Consider the following 27306-nt stretch of genomic DNA (forward strand, 5'->3'; position numbering starts at 1 on the left):
TAGGTTCTGGGCCAAGAGGCGGAACTGACTTGGAGACAGAGTTTGGGGTAAAGGCATAGTACATTAGCATAGCTTAAGATGAACGTTTCCATAAGAAAAAGGCATTGGTTATCTCTAGGCTCGAGAATAGCTAACTTCAGGCGAAACAAGGTGTCATTATGGCAACACAGTATTTTAAGAGAAACCTCCCTTTAAATTTGTATAGAGAAGGAAAAAATATTGCTAGTTTGTTTCCTCCTGCCGCTTAAGAGAGATAAAAATGTCTGACACTTGAAGGCTATTTCCTCCATTTGGAGACCCCTGGCCTTCCTGCCTGTTACCCTCTCAATCCCAAGGCATAAATAAATGGCCACATATAGACATCATGGATACACAACCATTGATTAAAATGTGGTTTTGTGTGTGTTCCCTGATAGCTCAGTTGGTGAAGAATCTGCCTGCAATGCAGGAGACCCCAGTTCAATTCCTGCGTTGGGAAGATCCCATTCCAGTATTCTTGGGCTTCCCTTATGGCTCAGCTGGCAAAGAATCCACTTGCAATGCAGGAGACATGGGTTCAATCCCTGGGTTGGGAAGATCCCCTGGAGAAGGGAAAGGCTACCCACTCCAGTATTCTGGCCTGGGGAATTCCATGGACTGGATAGTCCATGGGGTCGCAAAGAGTCGGACACGACTGAGTGACTTTCACGTCACTTCACTTTGTGTGTGTGTACACAGAAGTGCCTTTTGAGATTTTAACTTAGAAGATAATGATCTGACACTTCTGTCTACTATGGATTTAGGTTCAATGGAGGTACTTTTGCTTTTGTATCTACAGTTGATGCCACCTAATTTTTTATGTAGTGCTATTTTGTTCATAAAAATATTTTTCCATAAATTAAATATCCAGAATAATTTAAAAATAGAGATTTCAAATTTGTAAAATTGAGGATTATGAATGTGAATGAAAGTCTCTCTCCTGGATCCTTTCTTAAAGCTAAGTAACCACTGTGCTGTGCTGTGTGCTAAAGCACTTCAATCATATCCGACTCTTTGTGGCCCGATCCTATGGGCCACAGCCCGCCAGGCTCCTCTGTTCATGGGATTCCCCATGCAAGAATACTGGAGTGGGTTGCTGTTTCCTCCCCCAGGGGATCGTCCTGACCCAGGGATCGAACCCGGGTCCCTTACACCTCCTGTATTGGCAGGCTGCTGCTTCCCCACTAGCACCACCTCAGAAGCCCAGTCATTGAGCTGGGTAAGCCTACTGTGCCCTGATAGTCTGGGTAACAAGCCAAACGGGAAACTCACTCTGGTGACCAGGCATTAAGGGTCTGGCCGCGTGTGACTTGGAGGCAGAAGGCAGCACCTGACTGCTCACGCTCCTACTGCTCCTCTAGGTAAAGGTGGGCTGAGTCCGGTGCTGAGATGACTGACCCTGATTACTGAAAAGAAACTGGGTTGCTGCTCTACATGAACAGAGAGGATTATTTGGATTCCAGAATTCCTCTACGCCCCTCCAAAGCAAGTGCACTGAAGATTCTGACCCTTCAGGAATGAAGGTTTAGAACACCCCACCAGGCATGAAACCATAACCTTCTGAAGTTATGGCTGAGAGGCCAGGAAACATGAGATGGGAGTGGAAGAAGGGAGTTACATCCTGTGACTAGCTGCAGAAACAGTGAGTAAAATGGCTCTACGTTATTTCCTCTTTGCTTCTTCAATGAGTGGGTGTATGTCTGTGTATTTGTAAATACAAATTTATTTTTCTTTCATGTCCTTCCACTTATTATTTTATACAAGTTTACAATTTAGGTGACCAAATATTCAGACAGAACTGGGACTGAAGTTCTGGAATAATTAATACAGTCCAGAGATAAATAGTGTGACTAACAATGAAGGTAGATTCATTTATTTTCAGAAAAGGGTGAGAATATATTTGAACCAAGCATAGTTGCATTTCTGAGTGAAAATGTTGTTGTCATTGTTTGAAGAAAGATAGGCATATAAAGGATACGGATAAGTGCTGAGTAGTCGAAGGAATGGAGTTTGTCAATTATTAGGTAATTAATTGTCCCTTCGCTTTAAACCCACCGTTTTGTGACGTTGGGTTTGGAACTCTACAGATCCCTTCGCTTTGCCAGAAGGCTTTATTAGTCTCTGCCACTAGGGGGCGCCAGAGGAACACTACTGGACAGGTGGGCTTGCCTATCAATGTCGCCCCATTCACTTTAAAAGTGGCAACTCATTCTCTGACATTTGCAAACTAGCCTCATCAGCCCATCTCAGAGACACAAACACCAGCTGTCCACTGCCCTCTCCTCAAAGGTCTGGGCTTCAGCTGCTCAAATCACTATCTCTAAGCTTCTAAAGCTTAATCCTTTCAACCTCTCCATTTTTACTCCCAGCCCTAGAACTGAGAGCTGCTTTCTGGAATCTCTCTGATACCTTAGTGTTCTCTTTTTGCTTTCTCAGTTCTTCAGTAACTACTTAATAAGTCTTTATATTAGCCCAGTAAAAGTGTCTGGTATGGTTTCTGTCTCCTGCATGACCCCTGATTCAAAAGACACAAAATGGATCATAAAGCATCCTACGAAACCTGGTAAGAAGTTTGGACTTCTCAATAAAATGGTTTAAGAGTTTTTAATGCAGGAAAGTGACATAATCAGATTTGAATTTGAGAAAAATTGTCCTGGCTGCACTCAGAATAGGTTGGAGGGGTCAAGACTAGAGACAGTTAAGCAGGTAGGGCAGAAATACAGATGAGATACTGGCTTGAGTGAAGTGAAAGTGTTGACAGAAAAAAATGAATGAATGTAAGAGCCGTTAGAATGGGAATTGGTGATGAATGGCACCAAAGTGGGAAGGAAGAAGGAATTTATTTCACTTGGAGGTGAGAAAGGACACCATCGAGGATGATATGCAGACTCTGGTGAGTCAGTTCAGAAAAAGAAGCCCCAACACTGAAGGGTAATCAGGTTTAGAGCAGTTCCATCAATTCAGTTTTGAACTGTGGTCTTTAGGTCTTAAGACATTGGGGGGTGGTGGTTGGATTGAGATATAGTGCTCAAGAAAAATAGATTTGACCTGGAGACTCATCTCCTCCAAATACTTTAGAAAAGTTGGTTTAAAATACTGACGAATTCAAATCCAGTTCATTCAACTGTTTTTACCATAATCTTTTTAATCATATTTAAAAATCAAAATGCTTTTGAGTGAGCTTGTCTTACAAGTTCATTAATAATATATCTTTAAGTTTAAAATTTTACTATTCTTTTCTATCCTGGTGGTTGGTTCCCCTTTCAGTCATCTAGGGTGAGTGGCAGTATCATTAGATATGCTATTACTATGTAGATATTTATTTCAAAGTTGCTTAGCAACAATTATTCAACTTTTATCAGCTTTTGCACTAATATGTTTTAAACTCTGAAGAATGTACTATTTCAGGTATATAGCACTGAATTCTATTATTTCTTTGCTAAAATAGAACGAGTTAATCTTAAAATTTGTACAGAAATGACGTATCTGTTAAAGCTCATAACTGCCAACTGAACCCAGCATTTCTGTATGTTTATGTCAGAAATCCAGAACACAAAATTAGTTGGAACAAGTGAATTTCCGTTTCAAATTCACTCATCTTGAGAGTCAAAACACATTTCTAAATCATTTCTGAGAATCAAAGGATGAAAAACAACATTAGGCTATATAAACTTCCCATCTTCAAAGTCAATAATTTTGTATGAATCTAACTGACATTACAAAGATCCTCTAGTCTTTTTTCTACCAGGTCTCTCAATGAAAGAACAAAATTACAAACCAAAGAGAAAATGCAAACAACCCCAAGTGTTTACTGCAAAGCCAAGTTTATTTGAAACATATCAATATAAAATGGTGCCAGGGCTAGAAAGCAAAGACTTTTATAACAGATGAATTAAAGCAACAAGTGCAGACACAGAACTAACACTTTTATTTCTCTCACAAATGGGTAAGTTCTTACATCACCATTTTGACCAACTTCATGAAATGTTATGAATACATCAAAATTGTGGAGTTGGTTTATGCTAAAAGAGGGGAGCTAACTAAGCTGATGGAAAGAAAACTTGTGGTTGCTCCTTAATTGAAATAAAATAATTATTTCCCTGCTTTATTGGTTTTATTTAATGATGGACTGTTGTTTTTGTAAAGCAGTAAAACTCAATCTCAGAAATACGTCAAAATTTCCTAAAGAGCTTTTAAAAACTCTAAGCCTCTAAACTGGTAATCTATCCCATACCAATAAAGAAGGAAAATAATTACCCAGAAATACGTCAAAATTTCCTAAAGAGCTTTTAAAAACTCTAAGCCTCTAAACTGGTAATCTATCCCATACCAATAAAGAAGGAAAATAATTACCCAGTAATTTGTAGTTTTAAAAATCCAACACCATAGTCAATGGTGAAATGCTCTTTAAACAAGGCCCACTATGCTGGGTATTGGGCAGGGCAGGAGGTTATTGGTATCTTCTTCAACGATCTTACCTTTTTTCTATGACCTTAAGCAAATGTCTCCAAAAATCTTTCAGTTTATTTAGAGATTTTTATTATTTCTGTTTCCTTTGCTGTTATTTTGAACAATAGCTAGCTTTCCCACTTCCAAAGTTTTTACTAGTTTAAAAAATGAAACAGTGAGGTATACCACATATACAGGAGAATGCATAAAACATAGTTAAAGAATAATGATAAATATTCACACGAACATCACCCAAAATATACAACACTGCCTCCCAGGACCACAGAAGACCCCATGTGTCCATTCCCAGTCACACGACCTTGTTCCCATGCAAACAACCACCCTCCCAGTTTTTATGACTATTATTTACTTGCTTTTCTTGACAAGTTTACCATTAATATCTGCATCTCTTACAACTTTTGTTTCATTTGGCCTGTTTTTGAACTTCTTCAAATGAATTCATACTATATGTATTTGACTTCTTTCAATTAGTATTATGAGAAGGTATACGGTTCCGTTTCATTTCTACATGACTATACCATAACTTCTTATCCATTCTACTGATGAAGGACATTAGGACCGTTTCCAACTTGTAGCTGCTAAAATAATTCTCATTTCACATGAACATTCTTGTATAGCACCCTAATCTTCCACAAGTATACGCAGGAGTGGTTTTGTTGGTGGTAAAGTAATATTAATAAGAATAGGATTAGCAAGTAACAATGATAGAAAAACACTTTATAGTGTTTATTATTTTCCAGGTACTGTTCTGAGTAGTTCACATAGATTAACTCACTTAACCCTCACAAAAATCTTAAGAAGGCAAAAACTGATTCTTGCAGGAAGGGGCTAGGGGAGGAGAGACAAAATCTTACTCTTTTTATACATAAAGTCATATGCTCAAGGTCACAGAACTAGAAAGATGGGAATCAAGTCCATATAGTGGGCAGCAAAGTCTGTACTCAATTACCACATCATAATGCAACAGTAAGTACAGACTATGGAAAGGAAAGGAAAAGGAAGTCGCTCAGTCATGTCCAACTCTTTTCCTGGCTGTAGCCTACCAGGCTCCTCCATCCATGGAATTTTCCAGGCAAGAGTGCTTGAGTGGGTTTACTATAACACCTTCAAATTTGTAAGAGAATGTCAAAATGTTTTCCAAAGAGGTTATAATCCTATTAGTAGGATAACAGAGTTTCCATTACTTCCTATCTTTGACAGCATTTGTTATTTGTCAACTTCCTTATTTTAATCTGGAAGTTGTGTGATGCAGTACCACTGATTTATATTTTCATTTCTCTATTACAAATGAGGCAAAGGATATCTTTTATGTTTACTGATCATGTGGGTTTCCTATTTGTGAATTTCTTGTTCAAGTTTTTTTGCCTATTTTCTATTTGATTTTACATCTTTCTCACTGATATGTAGGAATTTAGATGTTCTGAGTATTATTTCTTTGGCCATTATCTGAGGTGCAACCATTTCTTCATACTCTGAGGCTTGCATTTGTACTCTTTAATCCTTTTAATGAAAAAAAAGTAATGGATTTTGTTCCAATCACTACTCTACCAACTTGTATGTTATTCTTGTGTTTTTAAATCCCTCACTTCTTAACCCCAGGAAACATCATTACTGTTCCATATGTTAAATGTTCCTTTAGATTAATCTAAGTAACAGTTTTGGTCTTTTATTCCTTCTTTCATTACCTTTCTATATACCATATAAAGCATTTCCTTTAATAAGAACGAACCTGCAGGGGGCAACCATGCTCATGCTTTGCCGTCTGAAACTGTATTCAACCATCATTCTTGAGATAAATTTGCTGAGTGTAGAATTTTAAGTTGAAAATTATTTTTCTCTCACACATTGTAGACAGTGTCCAACTGGTTTCTGGCTTCCACTGCTGCTGTTGAGAAGTCAGCTAAAGAAAAGTCTAGCTGGCTCTGCTCTGAAAGTTATTACACGACTTCTGTTGGCTGCTTTCACAACTTTTTGTCTTTAGCATCCTACTGTTTCACCATTGTTTACCCAACTGAGCATTTCATCCTTGTCCTACTTGGAATAAAATCTGTGAACTGATATTTTTCATTGATTTAAAAATTCTCATCAGTTATTTCTTCAAATATTGCTTCTGCCCCATTTATCTACCTGAGACTATTATCAGCTAGACATTAGACCCTTTAGCTTCATTCTCCACTCTCATTTTTTTTAAATTTTATTTTATTTTAAAACTTTACATAATTATATTAGTTTTGCCAAATATCAAAATGAATCCGCCACAGGTATACATGTGTTCCCCATCCTGAACCCTCCTCCCTCCTGCCTCCGCATACCATCCCTCTGGGTCGTCCCAGTGCACTAGCCCCAAGCATCCAGTATCGTGCATTGAACCTGGACTGGCAACTCGTTTCTTACATGATATTTTACATGTTTCAATGTCATTCTCCCAAATCTTCCCACCCTCTCCCTCTCCCACAGAGTCCATAAGACTGTTCTATACTTCAGTGTCTCTTTTGCTGTCTCGTTCACCGGGTTATTGTTACCACCTTTCTAAATTCCATATATATGTGTTAGTATAACTGTATTGATGTTTTTCTTTCTGGCTTACTTCACTCTGTATAATAGGCTCCAGTTTCATCCACCTCATTAGAACTGATTCAAATGTATTCTTTTTAATGGCTGAGTAATACTCCATTGGTATATGTACCACTGCTTTCTTATCCATTCATCTGCTGATGGACATCTAGGTTGCTTCCATGTCCTGGCTATTATAAACAGTGCTGCGATGAACATTGGGGTACACGTGTCTCTTTCCCTTCTGGTTTTCTCAGTGTGTATGCCTAGCAGTGGGATTGCTGGATCATAAGGCAGTTCTATTTCCAGTTTTTTAAGGAATCTCCACACTGTTCTCCATAGTGGCTGTACTAGTTTGCATTCCCACCAACAGTGTAAGAGGGTTCCCTTTTCTCCACACCCTCTCCAGCATTTATTATTTGTAGACTTTTGGATCGCAGCCATTCTGACTGGTGTAAAATGGTACCTCATAGTGGTTTTGATTTGCATTTCTCTGATAATGAGTGATGTTGAGCATCTTTTCATGTGTTTGTTAGCCATCTGTATGTCTTCTTTGGAGAAATGTCTATTTAGTTCTTTGGCCCATTTTTTGATTGGGTCATTTATTTTTCCAGAGTTGAGCTGTAGGAGTTGCTTGTATATTTTTGAGATTAGTTGTTTGTCAATTGCTTCATTTGCTATTATTTTCTCCCATTCTGAAGGCTGTCTTTTCACCTTGCTAATAGTTTCCTTTGATGTGCAGAAGCTTTTAAGGTTAATTAGGTCCCATTTGTTTATTTTTGCTTTTATTTCCAATATTCTGGGAGGTGGGTCATAGAGGATCCTGCTGTGATGTATGTCAGAGAGTGTTTTGCCTATGTTCTCCTCTAGGAGTTTTATAGTTTCTGGTCTTACATTTAGATCTTTAATCCATTTTGAGTTTATTTTTGTGTATGGTGTTAGAAAGTGGTCTAGTTTCATTCTTTTACAAGTGGTTGACCAGATTTCCCAGCACCACTTGTTAAAGAGATTGTCTTTAATCCATTGTATATTCTTGCCTCCTTTGTCAAAGATAAGGTGTCCATATGTGCGTGGATTTATCTCTGGGCTTTCTATTTTGTTCCATTGATCTATATTTCTGTCTTTGTGCCAGTACCACACTGTCTTGATAACCGTGGCTTTGTAGTAGAGCCTGAAGTCAGGTAGGTTGATTCCTCCAGTTCCATTTTTCTTTCTCAAGATCGCTTTGGCTATTCGAGGTTTTTTGTATTTCCATACAAATTGTGAAATTATTTGTTCTAGCTCTGTGAAGAATACCGTTGGTAGCTTGATAGGGATTGCATTGAATCTATAAATTGCTTTGGGTAGTATACTCATTTTCACTATATTGATTCTTCCAATCCATGAACATGGTATATTTCTCCATCTATTAGTGTCCTCTTTGATTTCTTTCACCAGTGTTTTATAGTTTTCTATATAGAGGTCTTTAGTTTCTTTTGGTAGATATATTCCTAAGTATTTTATTCTTTCCGTTGCAATGGTGAATGGAATTGTTTCCTTAATTTCTCTTTCTGTTTTCTCATTATTAGTGTATAGGAATGCAAGGGATTTCTGTGTGTTGATTTTATATCCTGCAACTTTACTATAGTCATTGATTATTTCTAGTAATTTTCTGGCTCCACTCTCATTTTCAAGTTTCCCTTCAGTGTTACATCCTGTTCTGTTCTGTATTCACTGGTTCTCTTTTCAGGCCCGTCGAATCCTGAGTTAAACCTCCTCATTGGCTTATTTTTAATTCTTCTATTTTCCATTTCTAGAATTTCTACTTGGTTCTTTTTCACATATGCTAAGTCAGTTTTCATAATACCTTGTTCCCTGTAGATATTTTAAAACTTGATTTTTATTTTTTAAACATATGAACACAGATGTTCTGTACTATACATGTGCTAATTTCAAAGTTGTTCTCTTGTGGTCTTTGCTGCCTTTCATTCATGATGCTAGTCTCTTCCTTACGGACTTTGTTAATTTAAACTTAAAAGGCATTCATTTCCTAGGAAAACTGTTTGTGAACCTAGCATCCTCCAAAGGTTTGTCCACATCTGCCAGGTATTCATTCTGGGGCCACTAAATTCACAACTTAAGTTGTTTTAGCACCCAGACAATTTGAATTTGGGGTGACCAATTCTGCAGCAACACTGGAGCTGGTTTACTTCTGGCTCACTCTTACCTTGAGGGTGTAGTCCTTAGGGGCTGGCTTTCCCCACCTCTGCTGGGCTGTACCTTTTGTCTTCTGCCTACTGGGTTCAAAAGGACCGTCAAAACCAAAGCTGAAATTTACCCCTGGGGCAAAAGAGGCTTCAGCAGTTTCACTGAGATATTGGCCTTATAATTACATACTCTCTTAGGATATTGCCAACTCTAAATGCTTCTCAAAAATGCTTTTAAATTCTGCCTAAAAGTTCATTTTCATGAGAACTGTTAACAAAGTCTGCCAGAGTACTGAAAAGGAAATCTAACATCTTTGTTGAGAATGTTGTCTACTTCATAGCATCCTTTCCATGCTTATTAATGTCAAGAAATTTCCCATGTCCTTAAAAACCGTTTGTAAACCTAAATTTAAATTTTTCAATTATCAAGTAATTACAACTCAATCTTTCTGACATATGGGAAATTTTTGTTCTCAAATTTTGACTCTTTTAAACACCAATTCTAATAACATGTTTATATCAAAGGCTTTGTCCACACTTCTAATTTTTTCCCCTTAGGATAGGATTCTAGAAAGAGTTACTAGGTCCAAAAAGGTATGATAATTTTTAAAGTTATCAATACACATTGCCAACTGATTTCCACGGTGGAAAGGAGCTACCCCACGTACAAGTTAAGAAGGGGCAGCTGCGCTTTGCTGGAGCAGCTGTGAAGAGATACCCCACATCTAAGGTAAGAGAAACCCAAGTAAGACGGTAGGTGTTGTGAGAGGGCATCAGAGGGCAGACACATTGAAACCACAATCACAGGAAATTAGCCAATCTGATCATACGGACCACAGCCTTGTCTAACTCAATGAAACTAAGCCATGCCATGTGGGGCCACCCAAGATGGGTGGGTCATGGTGGAGAGGTCTGACAGAATGTGGTCCACTGAAGAAGGGAATGGCAAACCACTTCAGTATGCTTGCCTTGAGAACCCCATGAACATCATGAAAAGGCAAAATGATAGGATACTGAAAGAGGAACTCCCTAGGTCGGTAGGTGCCCAATATGCTACTGGAGATCAGTGGAGAAATAACTCCAGAAAGAATGAAGGGATGGAGCCAAAGCAAAAACAACATCCAGTTGTGGATGGGACTGGTGATAGAAGCAAGGTCCGATGCTGTAAAGAGCAATATTGCATAGGAACATGGAATGTCAGGTCCATGAATCAAGGCAAATTGGAAGTGGTCAAACAGGAGATGGCAAGAGTGAATGTCGACATTCTAGGGATCAGCGAACTAAGATGGACTGGAATGGGTGAATTTAACTCAGATGACCATTATATCTCCTACTGTGGGCAGGAATCCCTTAAAGAAATGAAGCAGCCATCATTGTCAACAAGAGAGTCCAAAATGCAGTACTTGGGTGCAATCTCAAAAATGACAAAATGATCTCTGTTCATTTCCAAGGCAAACCATTCATATTACAGTAATCCAGGTAATCCTGAACAGTAATGCTGAAGAAGCTGAAGTTGAACAGTTCTATGAAAACGTACAAGACCTTCTAGAACTAACACCCTAAAAAAATGTTGAATCATTATAGGGGACTGGAATGCAAAAGCAGGAAGTCAAGAAACACCTGGAGTAACAAGCAAATCTGGCCTTGGAGTACAGAATAAAGCAGGGCAAAGGCTGATAGAGTTCTGCTAAGAGAATGCACTGGTCATAGCAAATATCCTCTTCCAACAACATAAGACAAGTCTCTACACATGGATATCACCAGATGGTCAACACCGAAATCAGACTGATTATATTCTTTGCCAAAGATGGAGAAGCTCTATGCAGTCAGCAAAAACAAGACCAGAAGCTGACTGTGGCTCAGATCATGAACTCCTTATTGCCAAATTCAGACTTAAATTGGAGAAAACCACTAGACCATTCAGATATGACCTAAATCAAATCCTTTTTGACTATACAGTGGAAGTGAGAAATAGATTTAAGGGACTGGATCTGATAGACAGAGTGCCTGATGAACTATGGCCAGAGGTTCATGACATTGCACAGGAGACAGGAATCAAGATCATCCCCAAGAAAAATTGCAAAAAAGCAAAATGACCATCTGTGGAGGCCGTATAAATAGCTGTGAAAAGAAGGGAAGTGAAAAGAAAAGGAGAAAAGGAAAGATATGCCCATTTGAATGCAGAGTTCCAAAGAATAGCAAGGAGAGATAAGAAAGCCTTCCTCTGTGATCAATGCAAAGAAATAGAGGAAAACAACAGAATGGGAAAGACTAGAGATCTCTTCAAGATAATTAGAGATATGAAGGAAACACTTCATGCAAAGATGGGCTCAATAAAGGACAGAAATGGCAGGGACCTAACAGAAGCAGAAGATATTAAGAAGAGGTGGCAAGAATACACAGAAGAACTATATGAAAAAGATCTTCACAACCAAGATAATCATGATGGTGTGATCACTCACCTAGAGCCAGACACCCTGGAATGTGAAGTCAAGTGGGCCTTAGGAATCATCATTATGGACAAAGCTAGTGGAGGTGATGGAATTCCAGCTGACCTATTTCAAATCCTGAAAAATGATGCTGTGAAAGTGCTGCACTCAATATGCCAGCAAATTTGGAAAACTCAGCAGTGGCCACAGGACTGGAAAAGGTCAGTTTTCATTCCAGTCCCAAAGAAAGGCAATGCCAAAGAATGCTCAAACTACCGCACAATTGTACTCATCTCACACGCTAGTAAAGTAATGCTCAAAATTCTCCAAGCCAGGCTTCAGCAATATGGGAACTGTGAACTTCCAGATGTTCAAGCTGGTTTTAGAAAAGGCAGAGGAACCAAAGAATAAATTGCCAACATCCACTGAATCATTGAAAAAGCAAGAGATTTCCAGAAAAACATCTACTTCTGCTTTATTGACTATGCCAAAGCCTTTGACTGTGTGGATCACAATAAACTGTGGAAAATTCTGAAAGAGATGGGAATACCAGACCACCTGACCTGCCTCTTGAGAAACCTGTATGCAGGTCAGGAAGCAACAGTTAGAACTGGACATGGAACAACAGACTGGTTCCAAATAGGAAAAGGAGTACGTCAAGGCTGTGTATTGTCACCCTGCTTATTTAAATTATATGCAGAGTACATCATGAGAAATGCTGGGCTGGAGGAAGCACAAACTGGAATCAAGATTGCTGGGAGAAATATCAATAACCTCAGATATGCAGATGACACCACCCTTATGGCAGAAAGTGAAGAAGAACTAAGGAGCCTCTTGATGAAAGTGTAAGAGAAGAGTGAAAAGTTGGCTTAAAGCTCAACATTCAGAAAACGAAGATCATGGCATCCAGTCCCACACTTCATGGCAAATAGATGGGGAAACGGTGGAAACAGTGTCAGACTTTATTTTTCTGGGCTCCAAAATCAGTGCAGATGGTGATTACAGCCATGAAATTAAAAGACACTTACGCCTTGGGAGGAAAGTTATGACCAACCTAGACGGCATAATAAAAAGCAGAGACATTAATTACTTTGTCAGCAAAGGTCTGTCTTGTCAAGGCTATGGTTTTTCCAGTGGTCATGTATGGATGTGAGAGTTGGACTATAAAGAAAGCTGAGCACCGAAGAATTGATGCTTTTGAACTGTGGTGGTGGAGAAGGCTGTTGAGAGTCCCTTGGACTGCAAGGAGATCCAACCAGTCCATCTTAAAGGAGATCAGTCCTGGGTGTTCACTGGAAGGACTGATTTTGAAGCTAAAATTCCAATACTTGGGCCATCTGATGCGAAGAGCTGACTCATTTGAAAAGACCCTGATGCTGGGGAAGATGGAGGGCAGGAGGAGAAGGGGACGACAGAGGATGAGATGGTTGGATGGCATCACCAACTCAATGGACATGTTTGGGTAGACTCCGGGAGTTGGTGATGGACAGGGAGGCCTGGTGTGCTGCGGTTTGTGGGGTCGCAATGAGTTGGACACAACTGAGCGACTGAACTGAACTGAACCTGTGTTACTTCCCCTAAACTATCACCACCATGGTAGGATGCTAACTGTACATTTCCAGATCAGATGTGCATGTCAATAAGGCAACATTTACAGCCACATAGAGAATATATTAAGAAGTATGCCAAAGACAAGGAAACCACATGTAAGTTACTATAGGGAAAAAAAAATTCTAAGTCTAAAATCTCAGGTAGAGAAAAAGTAATGATTTTAAACTTAGTTATTTTTTCTATATAACAAAACATAGGGATTTAAAAGAACTCTCCTTTACTTAACTTACACTTGGCAGTCTGGGCTGGTGGGATCAGCCAGGCGGTCCTTCAGAGCTTGGCTGGGGTCCTTGGTGCGTCTGCACTTGGCTGTGAGCTGGCTGGTGCAGGATGGCTTTGCCTCTGCTCCACATTCTCCACAGGGCTGGGTTTGTTCACACGGCAGCCGGGCAGGTTTGCAGCAGCACAGGTGTGAAAGGACACAGCTCCACAACCTAGCGCCTAAGCTTTCCTAATGTCACACTGCCCACATTCTTTCTAGCAAATCAAGAAACAAGACCAGTTCCAGGTTTAGGGAATTGTAAAATGGATGGCATTGCCAATGGGAGGAGCTGCACAGTCATAGTGCAAAGGCCATGGGTACCAGGAATGATGGAGAACTACGGTTATTTTGCAATCCACCACCTGGAGTTGTTAGAACTGAATAATGATGAGGCGGCCTCCAGGCAAATCGTGAAGATCTAGGCTAAGTTACAGAATTCTGGACTGAGTATATGTTAATATCATTCATTCCCTGAGGAGGGAAGAAAAATAAGTTTAGTTTTAAATATGAGTTGGAAATGCCAAACAGAATTTCAAACACAGATCTGGAGCTCAGAAATGAGGTTTAGGTTGGTGCTATAGATTTGAGTACAGCTAATATCTGAAGTAATGGATGTATAAAGTGGGAGTCCTAAACATGAAATCCCAGAGAATACCACTATTTTAAAAGAAAAACTATAACCTAAAGGAGAGTTAGGCAGTATACAAACCAGGCAGTAGTGATTTAAAAGCAGGAGAGAGTAAACAACATTCTCAAGTCTCACAGGGTAACATATCGATCTTATACTGATGAATACACTATTAATTTTGGCAAGTGAGCGGTTACCTTGGTGGAGCAGCAGATGAGGGAAAAGCAGTGACATCAAGGGTATTGCTACATGGCCGAAGTGAAAGATCACAGAAATGAGGGCAGATTGGGATGGAAAGGAAGGTAATAAAGGAATAATAGGGAACAAACTGAGTGGTAAGAAGACTAATGAGTTCAGTTACACACCATTCTCCAACACTGCTGATTCCACCAGTTTGCACGGTACACCTCCATGAAACGGAATTCCACAACAGTTTCAGAACACAGTTCAAACAACTCAGAAGTATTAAAGGCCTAACAATTTAGCACCTGTTGGACACCACAGCTTCAAATATTGTAATCATACTGAACATTTTCTGTCACTAATTTTTGTGTGCTATTTGCTTTTCTCACATCAATTGCTAAAGCCCAGGTTGACAAAGATACATCATCCAAAAGAAGGTTGCAATAAACAGTAAACTATGAACTACCTCAAGCAAGTACTGTGTGACATCCAATCAACAGAGCTGTGGTTTCCTGAAAAACCTGGCATACGTGGTACCACCACTGCAGGGCCTCTGTGGTGCCCTGGGGGTCAGCGTTCATAATGTGGGAACCACGGCTCTGGCCCCCACCCCTGCTTTATTTTTCTTCATGATTCTTACCACCTACCTATTTTGTGCATTTCGTTCCTCTCCTTTAGGATGTAAATTCTGTAGGGACAGACATTTGGTCTTTGACAAGTATTGTATTCATCTCTAAAATGATGCCTGGCATATGAAGGTTCTCAGCAGGTATTTTATTTATTTATTTTTAATTGAAGGATCATTGCTTTACAGTTTTGTGTTGGTTTCTACCAAACATCAACATGGATCAGTCATAGGTCTACCCATGTCCCCTCCCACGTGAACATCCCTCCCCATCCCACCCCTCTATTGTTACCGAGCCGCAGCTTGAGTTCCCTGAGTCACACAGCGAGTTCCCACTGGCTGTCTATTTTACATGTGGTAATGAATGTTTCCTGGTTACTTTCTCCGAGCCTCTCACCCTCTCCCTCCTCCCTGCCAACCATGTCCAGAAGTCTGTGCTCAGTGTCTGTCTCCATTGCTGCTCTGCGGATAGGTTCACCAGGACAACAGGGATTTGATGAAAGAATGACCAGGTACAGCAGGAGTGAAAATCTAATCACATTAAAAAGCAATGACAAAAGCATGGAATGCTGCAATTAATAATTTCAAAATTGAAGCTTTATTCAGTTTTGAATAAAGCAGTTTTAAGTGTAACCAAGAAAACGGGTGGCTGCATTAGTGAAACCAACAGAGAATCATCTGCTTACTAGGTAAGTCGGCCACGTGGATTAATACTAAGGTCACTAAAATGATGGCAGACATGAGATGAAGAGATAGGAGTCTGGAACCAAAGAACAAGAAAAACAAATTATAACCAAATTGAAAATAGTACTATACAGTTTTGAGGAAGTAGTGTATCTGTTTATGATGAAACAGCATTCCTGCAAGTAGTTGAGATTTTAAACTTCAGGGTAAGAGTTTTATATTGTTCACTGTCTATTCCTAGAGCCTGTTATAATGTAAAGACTAATTACTGACCACTTAGCTTATGCAGAAAGCCTCACCCATCCATCTACAGACTGATTCCAAGATAGATGGAAGAAAGGACTGAGGGACCTGGCGGCCATACATGTACATTTTAAAAATATTACTCTGATATTTGTATGAGATGGATTGTATGTGGTCACAGAGGATGCAGAGAAAATGATTAGCAGTAAGTTCTTAATATTCCAAGTAAGAGAGGTGAGAGTTTGGACTAACAAGGGCAAGACAGCAAAACAGAGCAAATATGAATTAATTTTTTAAAAAGCTGATATAAACAACTGCATCTGAAAATGATCACTTAATCTCAGAGTAAACATACATAATTAATATCCAAGTCATTTTAGTGTGTAATATATTTTTAAAACTCCTAAGCATTTTAGAATATGAATGGTATTTTCATTTGATTTTTTCAGTTTATAAATCAAGTATAAGAAAAAAAATAATGAAAGTGTTTTTATCTCACCATGAACTAGGCCATGAGATTCTCCAGGTAACTACAAATTATTTAAGGGGTCATCTGTTACTAACAAACACCATAGAAATGTATTATACATTGTATAATCTATTAGACAAATGATAACATGTATAAATCTGAATTCTAAAGCTACTTTTTAACCTTTCATTGTAAATAAACAATGACTTAGGAAGAAGGAATACTTAAAAGAGTAATCTTATGTACTATTAAAAGCAGAATTGATGAAGTTTTCAGGATAACAATGTATTTAAATAATAACCTTGCAGGACTTCAGGTCACCACCTCTCATGAAAACACCAAAATCACAACTGACTGCGGAACAACCATTGACAAACTAGACTTGAATCCACCCCCAAAGACTTTCTATACCCACAGACGAAGAAGTCACAGTGAGAGGGGGAGGGGCACTTTCACATCATCATCAAATCCCAGACCTGCTGGTGGGCAACGGGCATCTGGAAAGTAATTACATCACAGATGTTCTTCCACAGGAGTGAGGCTTCTGGCCCCACGGCAGGCTCCCCAGCCTTCGGGGTCTGTCACTGGGGGTGAGGAGCCCCCGGAGTTCTGAAGGGCAGCAGGGCTTGAGTGCAGGAGCTCCACAGGACTGCACGAAACAGCCTCCACTCTGGAAGGGTGCACACAAGGCTTCACATGTGCTGGGGCCCGGGACAAAGCAGTGGCTCCACAGGAGCCCGGGCCAGACCCACCTGCCGCTCTTGGAGGGTCTCTTGCGGCTCAGGTGGTGGGGGCCCCAGGAAATGCCTGTTGGTGTGAGCTCTCCTGGAGGCCGTCATTCTGACACTGAGACCTGGCCCCACCCAAAGGGATAAACACAAGGAGGAACACACCAAGACACACATTAATATCTGATTAAAATTAAAGACAAAGTGAGAACATGAACAGCAACAAGGGGAAAGCAACAATTAACTTTATGGGGATTCCTTATATGTTAGCAGTTTTTCAGTGGAAACTCTGCAGGCCAGAAGGGAGTGGCATGATTTATTTATTTAAAGTAATGAAAGGGAAAAACCTACAACTAATAATACTCTGGGGTCTGGAATTCTCAAGGAGGCAGAAAGGACTAACTTTTTTTCCCTCTACATTTCTTAGGATATATAACAATAATGTATCCTGCTTGAGGACAGTCTCTGGAAAAAACCTTCTGGCTAGTCCTGTAATCTTAAAATGTAAATTATGGGAGTAGGTCTAGTGAGGTCTTCACAACCTCCAGATATTCTTTTGATTCCCTGGTGGCTCAGACAGTAAAGTGTCTGTCTATCAATGCAGGAGACCTGGGTTCAATCCCTGGGTCAAGATTCCCTGGAGAAGGAAATGGCAACCCACTCCAGTACTCTTGCCTAGAAAATTCCATGGATGTAGGAGCCTGGTGCAGGCTAGTGTCTATGGGGTCACAAAGAGTCAGACACAACTGAGCAATTTCACATTACACAATAATAGTCTACCCAGCAAAGCTCTCATTCAGATTTGACAGAGAAATCAGAAGTTTTATAGACAATCAATAGCTAAGAGAATTCAGCACCACTAAACCAATTTTATAACAAATGCTAAAGAACTCTATAGACAGAAAAGAAAAAGGCTACAACTAGAAATAAGAAAATTACAAACAGGAAAGCTCACCCATAAAGGCAAACATACAGTAAAAGTAGGCAATCATCCACACACAAATCTATCAAAACCAGTGACTGTGAGAAGAGAAGAGAGTACAAATGCAGGACACTGGAAATGCATTTGAGACCAGCAACTTAAAATATAGACTGCTATATTAAAACTTCATGGCAACCATAAACCAAAAAAAAAAAAAAAAAGACCTACAAAAACAAATTCAAAATAATTAATAAAATGGCAGTAAGAACATATATATTGATAATTACGTTAAATCTTAATGGAGTAAATGCTCCAACCAAAAAACAGACTGGCTGAATGGACACAAAAACAAGATCCCTATAAATGCTGTTTATAAGAGACCCACTTCAGATCTAGGGATACTGAAAGTGAGAGGGTAGAAAAAGGTATTCCATGCAAATAGGAATTAAATAATGAACATGGAATTCTGTATCTATCATGATTATGATATACTTATCTGATACATCTAGAGCCACAAGATTAATGCTTAAACATGAACAGCATTAAAACAAATTTACATATAAAATTTTGGGGAAAATTTCACAAGCTTGTCCAGTTTACAACCATTCTTTCTTATGTAGTCCAAAACACAAATCCTATCCAGCAACTGTTACTACTTCAATAAATGTAGTTTCATCCACTCATGATCCTGATTTGTATATTACAACATTCAAAATATCCCCAAATAAAAGAATATTTCATTAACACCAGGCATTCTCAAAACCTAAATGCTTAAGAAACAAATTTTAAAAACCAATTAGAGGGCTCTGAACTTGAAATGCTTTTTTAAGCTTTATTATATAGACTAAAGCTTTGGTTTCCTAGACTCAGTGATATTAAATTGCCTGTTGGGTTTAGTGGCCTCTTGCATCAGTTCCTGCAATTGTCCAATCTGTTCATCACGAAAGTCATTAAGTTTTTCTTCTGGTAGGGAGATTCCAAAACACGCTTTTTCAGTTGAATTTTGTCTGCTTTCATTAGCTTGTTGCCACAGCACTGCTGCATATGCCTAGTAAAAAGAACAACAACAACAAAATGAAGGTTATAGATGTTAAAATAAGATCTGTATTCATTCATTTAACATTGAAGGACTTAATTCTACCACCGAGTCTTATGCATTTGGCAAATCAGACATGAACAATATATAGCTGTGTCTTCACTACTCAGTGATAATTTCAAATACCTGTATCTTATTATTAGCATTTTAAGAATTTTACCAAAGTCCTGAATCTGAAAATCTGGAAGTTTCAAAGGGAGTAGGAGTGGTCCACAAACAGGCTTCGGGAACACACATAAACCACCCAAAATCATATGCAAAATGGCACGTACACAAAAGCACACAGTTCCCAGGCATAAATCCCATCACATTTTCAGATGCAGAACTATGGGTCTTACAGGCTTAAAAGTGAGTTTCGAAATTCTTAAGGTTCATTCCTCTGTCTTCAATTTAAAAACCAATTTAAATTACAGAGAGAAACTTTTCAAACTTTAAGCTTTCAATATTTAACAAACATCTTTGTCAGAAAAAAAAATTCTACATTTTTCACACTGTAATTTTTTTCTCATTCAGTCAACCGTTGTTCAGCACAGATTAATTAGCAGCAGATTCTTACTCTAAAATCAACATTGTAATCAGGCAGGAAGTACAGTTCACAAAGTTAAAAAATTATGTGCCCCCTCTGGGCAAGTAAACAAATTAAGTGAACTCTGGATAATGCTGCTATTTCATCTGGTTTAAGACAATTAAATTGCTTATAACTGCTGGATTACCAGCATCACCAAAGAAACCTTCATTTTAATTCCAGGTATTCCAAATAAAACCTTTACTTGAATTGGAAATAATATCTTCATGTTTTATAGAAATCCATTAATATAATAACAAAAAAACTACACATCTTGAAAGTCAAAGTGTTAGTCATTCAGTTGTGTCTAACTCTTTGTGACCCCATGGACCACAGCCCACCAGGCTCCCTTGTCCATGGGATTCTCCAGGCAAGAACACTAGAGTGGGTTGTCATTTCCTTCTCCAGGGGATCTTCCCAACCCAGGGATCGAACCTGGGTCTCAAACTTTGCAGGCAGATCCTTTACCACCTGAGCCACCAGGGAAGCATTCTAGGGCTTTATAAATCCCACTTCTAAGTATATGCCCCAGAGCAGAGTTTCTCAACCTCGGTACTATTTACAAATTGTATAATTTGGATCATGCTTTGTAGTCCGGTGGGTGGGAATCTGCTCCACCGCTGTGGCATGTTTAGCAGCACCTCCGGTCTCTCCCTGGTGGCTCAGACGGTAAAAGCATCTGCCTACAATGTGGGAGACCTGGGTTCCATCCCTGGTTGGGAAGATCTCCTGGAGAAGGAAATAGCAGCCCACTCCAGTATTCTTGCCTGGAAAATCCCATGAACAGAGAAGCCTGGCAGGCTGCAGGCCATGGGGTCACAAAGAGTCGGACACGACTGAGCGACTTCACTTTCACTTTCTGGTCTCTCCACCTGCTACGTGCCTGTAGCACTCCTCCTCAGTCTTGATAGTCAAAAACGTCTCCAAACACTGCCAATGTTCTCTTGCAGACAAAACTGCCCAGGTTGAGAACTACTGTCCTAACAAAACTTTCCAACACATGGACAAGTATCAAGCAGAGAATGTTCATTATGGCATTGTTTATAAAAGCAAAACACTGGAAACTATTCAATTGTACTTCAACAGAAGAAAGGACAAGTGTTTAGACACTTCTTTATAAGCCATTATGTGAATTAAATGTATGTATTGACCTGATTAAATCTCTAAAGTAATCAGAATCCAAAGAGCAAGTTTTTTAAGAAGTTATTCATTTATAGAAATGGAAAAACCAAAACTCAAATTCATATGAAAATGTGAAGCCTTGAATAGCCAAGACAATCTGTTGGAGTATTCAGTTCTCAATTTTAAAACTTACTACAAAGTTACACTAAATAATCAAAATAGTGTGATACTGGCTTTAGGGTAGATATATACACCAATGGAATAGAACTGAGAGTTCAGAAATAAACCCTTACACATATGGCAAACTGATTTTTGATAAAGGCAATCAAGTCCATCAATGAGGGGAAAGAATATCTCTTCAATAGATACTGCTGGGAAAACTGGATTTCCACATGGAAAGCTGCATCCCTACCTCCCACAATATATAGAAATTAATGCTGTGAGATGGATGAAAAACATAAACGAACAAGCTAAAATCATAAAACTCCTAGAAAAAAATGAGTGAATTTTCATGACCTCGGATTTGGCAGTGGAGTCTAAAATATAGCAAAAGTATAAACAAGAAAAGAAAAACTAGATAAATTGGATTCATCAAAATTAAAAACTTTTGTGCATCAGAAGACACTCAAAGTGGAAAAACTACAGAATGGGAAAAAATATTTGTAAACCATGTCTGATAAGCATTTAATAACCAGAATATATAAAGAATTCTGACAAGTTAACAATAAAAAAGACCATTCAAAAAATGGGCAGAAAACTTGAATAGACATTTCTCCAAACATATATAAACCATCAACAAGAACATGAAAAGACACTCAACACAGTCAGTCATTGCTGCTGCTGCTGCTAAGTCGCTTCAGTCGTGTCCGGCTCTGTGTGACCCCATAGACGGTGGCCCACCAGGCTCCCCCGTCCCTGGGATTCTCCAGGCAAGAACAGTGGAGTGGGTTGCCATTTCCTTCTCCAATGCATGAAAGGGAAAAGGGAAAGTGAAGTCACTCAGTTGTGTCCGACTCTTCGATACTCCAATGGTCTGCAGCCTACCAGGCTCCTCTGTCCATGGGATTTTCCAGGCAAGAGTACTGGAGTGGGGTGCCATTGCCTTCTCCAAGTCACTCATTAGAGACACAAAAATCAAAATCACAATAAGACACCACTTTATACCCACTAGGATGACTATAATAATAAATAAATAAAAGGAAAATACATGTGGGCGAGAATCTGAAGAAACTGCAAACTTATAATTACTAGTAGGAATATAAAATAGTATAGCCACTGTGGAAAACAGTTTGGCAGTTAGTTCCTCAAGAAGTTAAAGAATTACCATATAATCCAACTCTACTAATAGATATATACCCTAAATAAATGAAAGCAGGAACTCAAACAGACACTTTTACATCCATATTCATTACAGCATCCATTATTTACCACAGCAAGTGTGTGGCAACAACCCAAATGGATATTAACAGACCAATGGATACATAAAACCTATCTGTACGATGGAACAGTATTCAGGCTTAAAAAGAGTTCTGATACATTCTACAACATGGATGAAACTTGAAAACATCATGCTAAAACTGAAATAAGCCAGACATAAAAGAACAAATATTGTAGGATTCCACTCATGAGAAACATGTCGAACAGGCAATTTTAATGAGACAGAAAGTATATTAGAGGTTATCAGAGGGTAGGGGAGAGAGGGCGGAGATGCACTGCTTTTGGGACACAGTCTCTATTTGGATAAGAAAACGTTTGGGGTAAAGACAGTGGGAACTGATGAACAAGACTGTAAATGCAATTAACGCCCCTGAATGTACACTTAAAAGGCTAAAAGGCAAACTTTAACTATATTTCTACCACACTAAAAAGAAAAGGTATGTGAGGAGTGCCTTCTCTCAGACCAACCCTTCTACAGGTAACATGAAGTCCAGACAAAACATAATCCAACAGCAATCCAAAGACGCTGGAGAGCAACCAGTCAGAAAGTAGAAAGGATTTGACAGAATGGAGAATGGCAGAGAACACTGGGTCAGGTTGCCATTTTTATGACTTTTTTCCTGAGGGAAGATGCCAGTTGGTACTGCAAGGTGACTGAGGACTCACAGCAGTGTGGGAGAACAGGAGGAGTTGAAAAATAAGAAAGGGAAATCTCAGAAAAAGATCTGCAAAAGAGGATCCCCAAATTCTGTAAATAAACTCTGACAAAATCTCTAGTTGACCCCTTAACTATGTATGCCCAGGACAAAGGTCAGCTAAGGCAAAAAGAACTAATAGATAATTCTTCCGGTGGTTCTTGTCAAGGTGAACACAGAATTTAGAGAACGGCACTGAAATACGTATAATATCATATATGAAACGAGTCGCCAGTCCAGGTTCGATGCACAATACTGGATGCTTGGGGCTGGTGCACTGGGACAACCCAGAGGGATCGTATGGGGAGGGAGGAGGGAGGAGGGTTCAGGATGGGGAACACATGTATACCTGTGGCGGATTCATTTTGATATTTGGCAAAACTAACACAATTTGTAAAGTTTAAAAATAAAATAAAATTAAATAAATAAATAAATAAGAATTTAGAGAACAAGTTACACCAAGTTAACTGCTTGATGAAACAACATTCAATACACTTTGAAAGAATATAGTGGAAGAATGTCTCTACAATTTATATATCATCACAGTGTCCAGAAAAAAAATCTAAAATCACAAGAAACATGAAGAAACAGAAAATGTGACTGATAATCAAGAGAAAAAACAATGCCTGAAATGACTCAGACATTAAAATTAGCAGCAAAGGATTCTAAAGTAGCTGAGTATGTTTAAATACATAAAATAAAATATGGTCATAATAAATGCACAAATGAGAAATCTCAGCACAAGTAAAAAACTGTAAGAACCAAATAAAAACTCTAGAACTCTTAAATGCACTGTTGGAAACTTAAAAATCTTCACTGACTGTTCAGTTCAGTTCAGTCGCTCAGTCGTGTCCGACTCTTTGTGACCCCATGGACTGCAGCAGGCCAGGCCTCCCTGTCCATCACCAACTCCTGGAGATTACTCAGACTCAAGTTCATTGAGTCGGTGATGCCATCCAACCATCTCATCCTCTGTCGTTCCCTTCTCCTCTCACCTTCAATCTTTCCCAACATCAGGGTCTTTTCAGGCTTTTCAAATGAGTCAGTTCTTCGCATCAGGTGGCCAAAGTACTGGAGTTTCAGCTTCAACATCAATGAACATTCAGGACCGATTTCCTTTAGGACGGACTGGTTGGATCTCCTTGCAGTCCAAGGACTTCTCCAACACCACAGTTCAAAACCATCAATTCTTTGGTGCTCAGCTCTCTTTATAGTCCAACTCTCACATCCATACGTGACTACTGGAAACACCATAGCCTTTACTAGACAGACCTTTGTTGGCAAAGTAATGTCTCTGCTTTTTAATATGCTGTCTAGGTTGGTCACAACTATTTATCCAAGGAGTAAGCATCTTTTAATTTCATGGCTGCAGTCACCATCTGCAGTGATTCTGGAGCCCAGAAAAATAAAGTCGGACACTGTTTCCACTGTTTCTCCATCTATTTGCCATGAAGTAATGGAACCAGATGCCATGATCTTCGTTTTCTGAATGTTGAGCTTTAAGCCAACTTTTTTACTCTCCTCTTTCACTTTCATCAAGAGGCTTTTTAGTTCCTCTTCACTTTCTGCCGTAACAGTCGTGTCATCTGCATATCTGAAGTTATTGATATTTCTCCCAGCAATCTTGATTCCAGCTTGTGCTTCTTCCAGCCCAGCGTTTCTCATGATGTATTCTGCATATAAGTTAAATAAGCAGGGTGACAATATACAGCCTTGACATACTCCTTTGCCTATTTGGAACCAGTCTGTTGCTCCACGTCTGGTTCTAACTGTTGTTTCCTGACCTGCATACAGATTTCTCAAGAGGCAGGTCAGGTGGTCTGGTATTCCCATCTCTTTCAGAATTTTCCATAGTTTATTGTGATCCACACAAAGGCTTTGGCATAGTCAATAAAGCAGATGTTTTACTGGAACTCTCTTGCTTTTTTGATGATCCAGCAGATGTTGGCAATTTGATCTCTGGTTACTCTGCCTTTTCTAAAACCAGCTTGATCATCTGGAAGTTCACGGGTCACATATTGTTGAAGTCTGGCTTGGAGAATTTTGAGCATTACCTTGGTAATGTGTGAGATGAGTGCAATTGTGTGGTAGTTTGAGCATTCTTTGGCATTGCTTTTCTTAGGGATTGGAATGAAAACTGACCTTTTCCAGTCCTGTGGCCACTGCTGAGTTTTCCAAATTTGCTGGCATATTGAGTGCAGCATTTTCACAGCATCATCTTCCAGGATTTGAAATAGCTCAATTGGAATTCCATCACTTCCACTAGCTTCGTTCATAGGGATGCTTCCTAAGACCCACTTGACTTCACATTCCAGGATGTCTGGTTCTAGGTGAGTGTGAGTGATCACACTATCATGATTATCTGGGTCGTGAAGATCTTTTTTGTATAGTTCTTCTGTGTGTTCTCGCCACCTCTTCTTAATATCTTCTGCTTCTGTTAGGTCCCTACCATTTCTGTCCTTTATTGAGCCCATCTTTGTGTGAAATGTTCCCTCAGCAACTAATTTCTTGAAGACATCTCTAGTCTTTCCCATTCTATTGTTTTCCTCTATTTCTTTGCACTGATCATTGAGGAAGGCTTTCTTATCTCTCTTTGCTATTCTCTGGAACTCTGCATTCAAATGGGTATATCTTTCTTTTTCTCCTTTGCTTTTCACTTCTCTTCTTTTCACAGCTATTTGTAAGGCCTCCTCAGACAACCATTTTGCCTTTTTGCATTTCTTTTTCTTGGGGATGGTCTTGCTCCCTGTCTCCTGTACAATGTACAAACCTCTGTCCATAATTCATCAGGCACTCTATCAGATCTAGTCCCTTAAATCTATTTCTCACTTCCGCTGTATAATCCCACATTCGTTAGGGATTTGATTTAGGTCATACCTGAATAGTCTAGTAGTTTTCTCTACTTTCTTCAATTTAAGTCTGAATTTTACAATAAGGAGTTCATGATCTGAGCCACAGTCAGCTCCCGGTCTTGTTTTTGAGGACTGTATAGAGCTTCTCCATCTTTGGCTGCAAAGAATATAATCAATCTGATTTCGGTGTTGACCATCTGGTGATGTCCATGTAGAGAGTCTTCTCTTGTGTGTTGGAAGAGGGTGTTTGCTATGACCAGTGTGTTCTCTTTGCAGAACTCTATTAGCCTTTGCCCTGCTTCATTCTGTACTTCAAGGCCAAATTTGCCTGTTACTCCGGTGTTTCTTGACTTCCTACTTTTGCATTCCAGTCCCCAATAATGAAAAGGACATTTTTTTGGGGTGTTAGTTCTAAAAGGTCTTGTAGGTCTTCATAGAACCATTCAACTTCAGCTTCTTCAGCATTACTGGTTAGGGCATAGACTTGGATTACCGTGATATTGAGTGGTTTGTCTTGGAGACGAACAGAGATCATTCTGTCGTTTTTGAGATCGCATCCAAGTACTGCATTTCGGACTCTTTTGTTGACCACGATGGCTACTCCATTTCTTCTAAGGGATTCCTGCCCGCAGTAGTAGATATAATGGTCATCTGAGTTAAACTCACCAATTCCAGTCCATTTTAGTTCATTGATTCCTAAAATGTTGATGTTCACTCCTGCCACCTCCTATTTGACCACTTCCAATTTGCCTTGATTCATGGACCTAACATTCCAGGTTCCTATGAAATATTGCTCTTTACAGCGTCAAACCTTGCTTTCAATAACCAGTCACATCCACAACTGTGTGTTGTTTTTGCTTTGGTTCCGTCTCTTCATTCTTTCTGAAGTTATTTCTCTACTGATCTTCAGTAACATATTGGGCACCTACTGACCTGGGAGTTCATCTTTCAGTGTCGTATGTTTTTGCCTTTTCATACTGTTCATGGGGTTCTCAAGGCAGGAATACCGAAGTGGTTTGCCATTCCCTTCTCCAGTGGACCACATTCTGTCAGAACTCTCCACCATGACCTGGCCATCTTGGGTGGCTCTACATGGCATGGCTCATAGTTTCACTGAGTTAGACAAGGCTGTGGTCCATGTGATTAGACTGGTTAGTTTTCTGTGATTGTGGCTTCAGTCTCTCTGCCCTCTGATGGAGAAGGGTAAGAGGCTTATGATGGGATAGACTGAGAGGGAAACTGGGTCTTGTTCTGATGGGCGGGGCCATGCTCAGTAAATCTTAAATCCAATTTTCTGTTGATGGGTGGAGCTGTGTTCCCTCTCTGCTATTTACCTGGGGCCAAACTATGGTGGAGGTAATGAAGATAATGGTGACTTCCCTCAAAAGATCCTATGCATGTACTGCTACAGTCCATGCCCCTAGCCCTGCAGCAGGCCACCACCGACCCACACCTTCACCAGAGACTCCCGGACACCCACAGGCAAGTCTCCTGTGGGTGTTTATACACTAAATGTTATACATTATCA

General features: G+C 39.5%; 1 protein-coding gene across 1 annotated transcript in view; it reads right to left on the reverse strand.

The window, feature by feature from the left end:
• Positions 1 to 17884: 17884 nt before the first annotated feature.
• The window catches only part of SDHAF3 (succinate dehydrogenase complex assembly factor 3), an 87715-nt gene continuing 78293 nt past the window's right edge, over positions 17885 to 27306 (reverse strand). Inside the window, exon 2 of the mRNA XM_027540099.1 lies at positions 17885 to 19059. Within this exon, the coding sequence (XP_027395900.1) occupies positions 18856 to 19059 (204 nt within the window). The 3' untranslated portion in view covers positions 17885 to 18855. The remainder of the gene's footprint in view (positions 19060 to 27306) is intronic.

The sequence above is a fragment of the Bos indicus x Bos taurus genome, chromosome 4, assembly GCF_003369695.1.
Source record: "Bos indicus x Bos taurus breed Angus x Brahman F1 hybrid chromosome 4, Bos_hybrid_MaternalHap_v2.0, whole genome shotgun sequence".
Classification (NCBI taxonomy): Eukaryota; Metazoa; Chordata; class Mammalia; order Artiodactyla; family Bovidae; genus Bos; species Bos indicus x Bos taurus.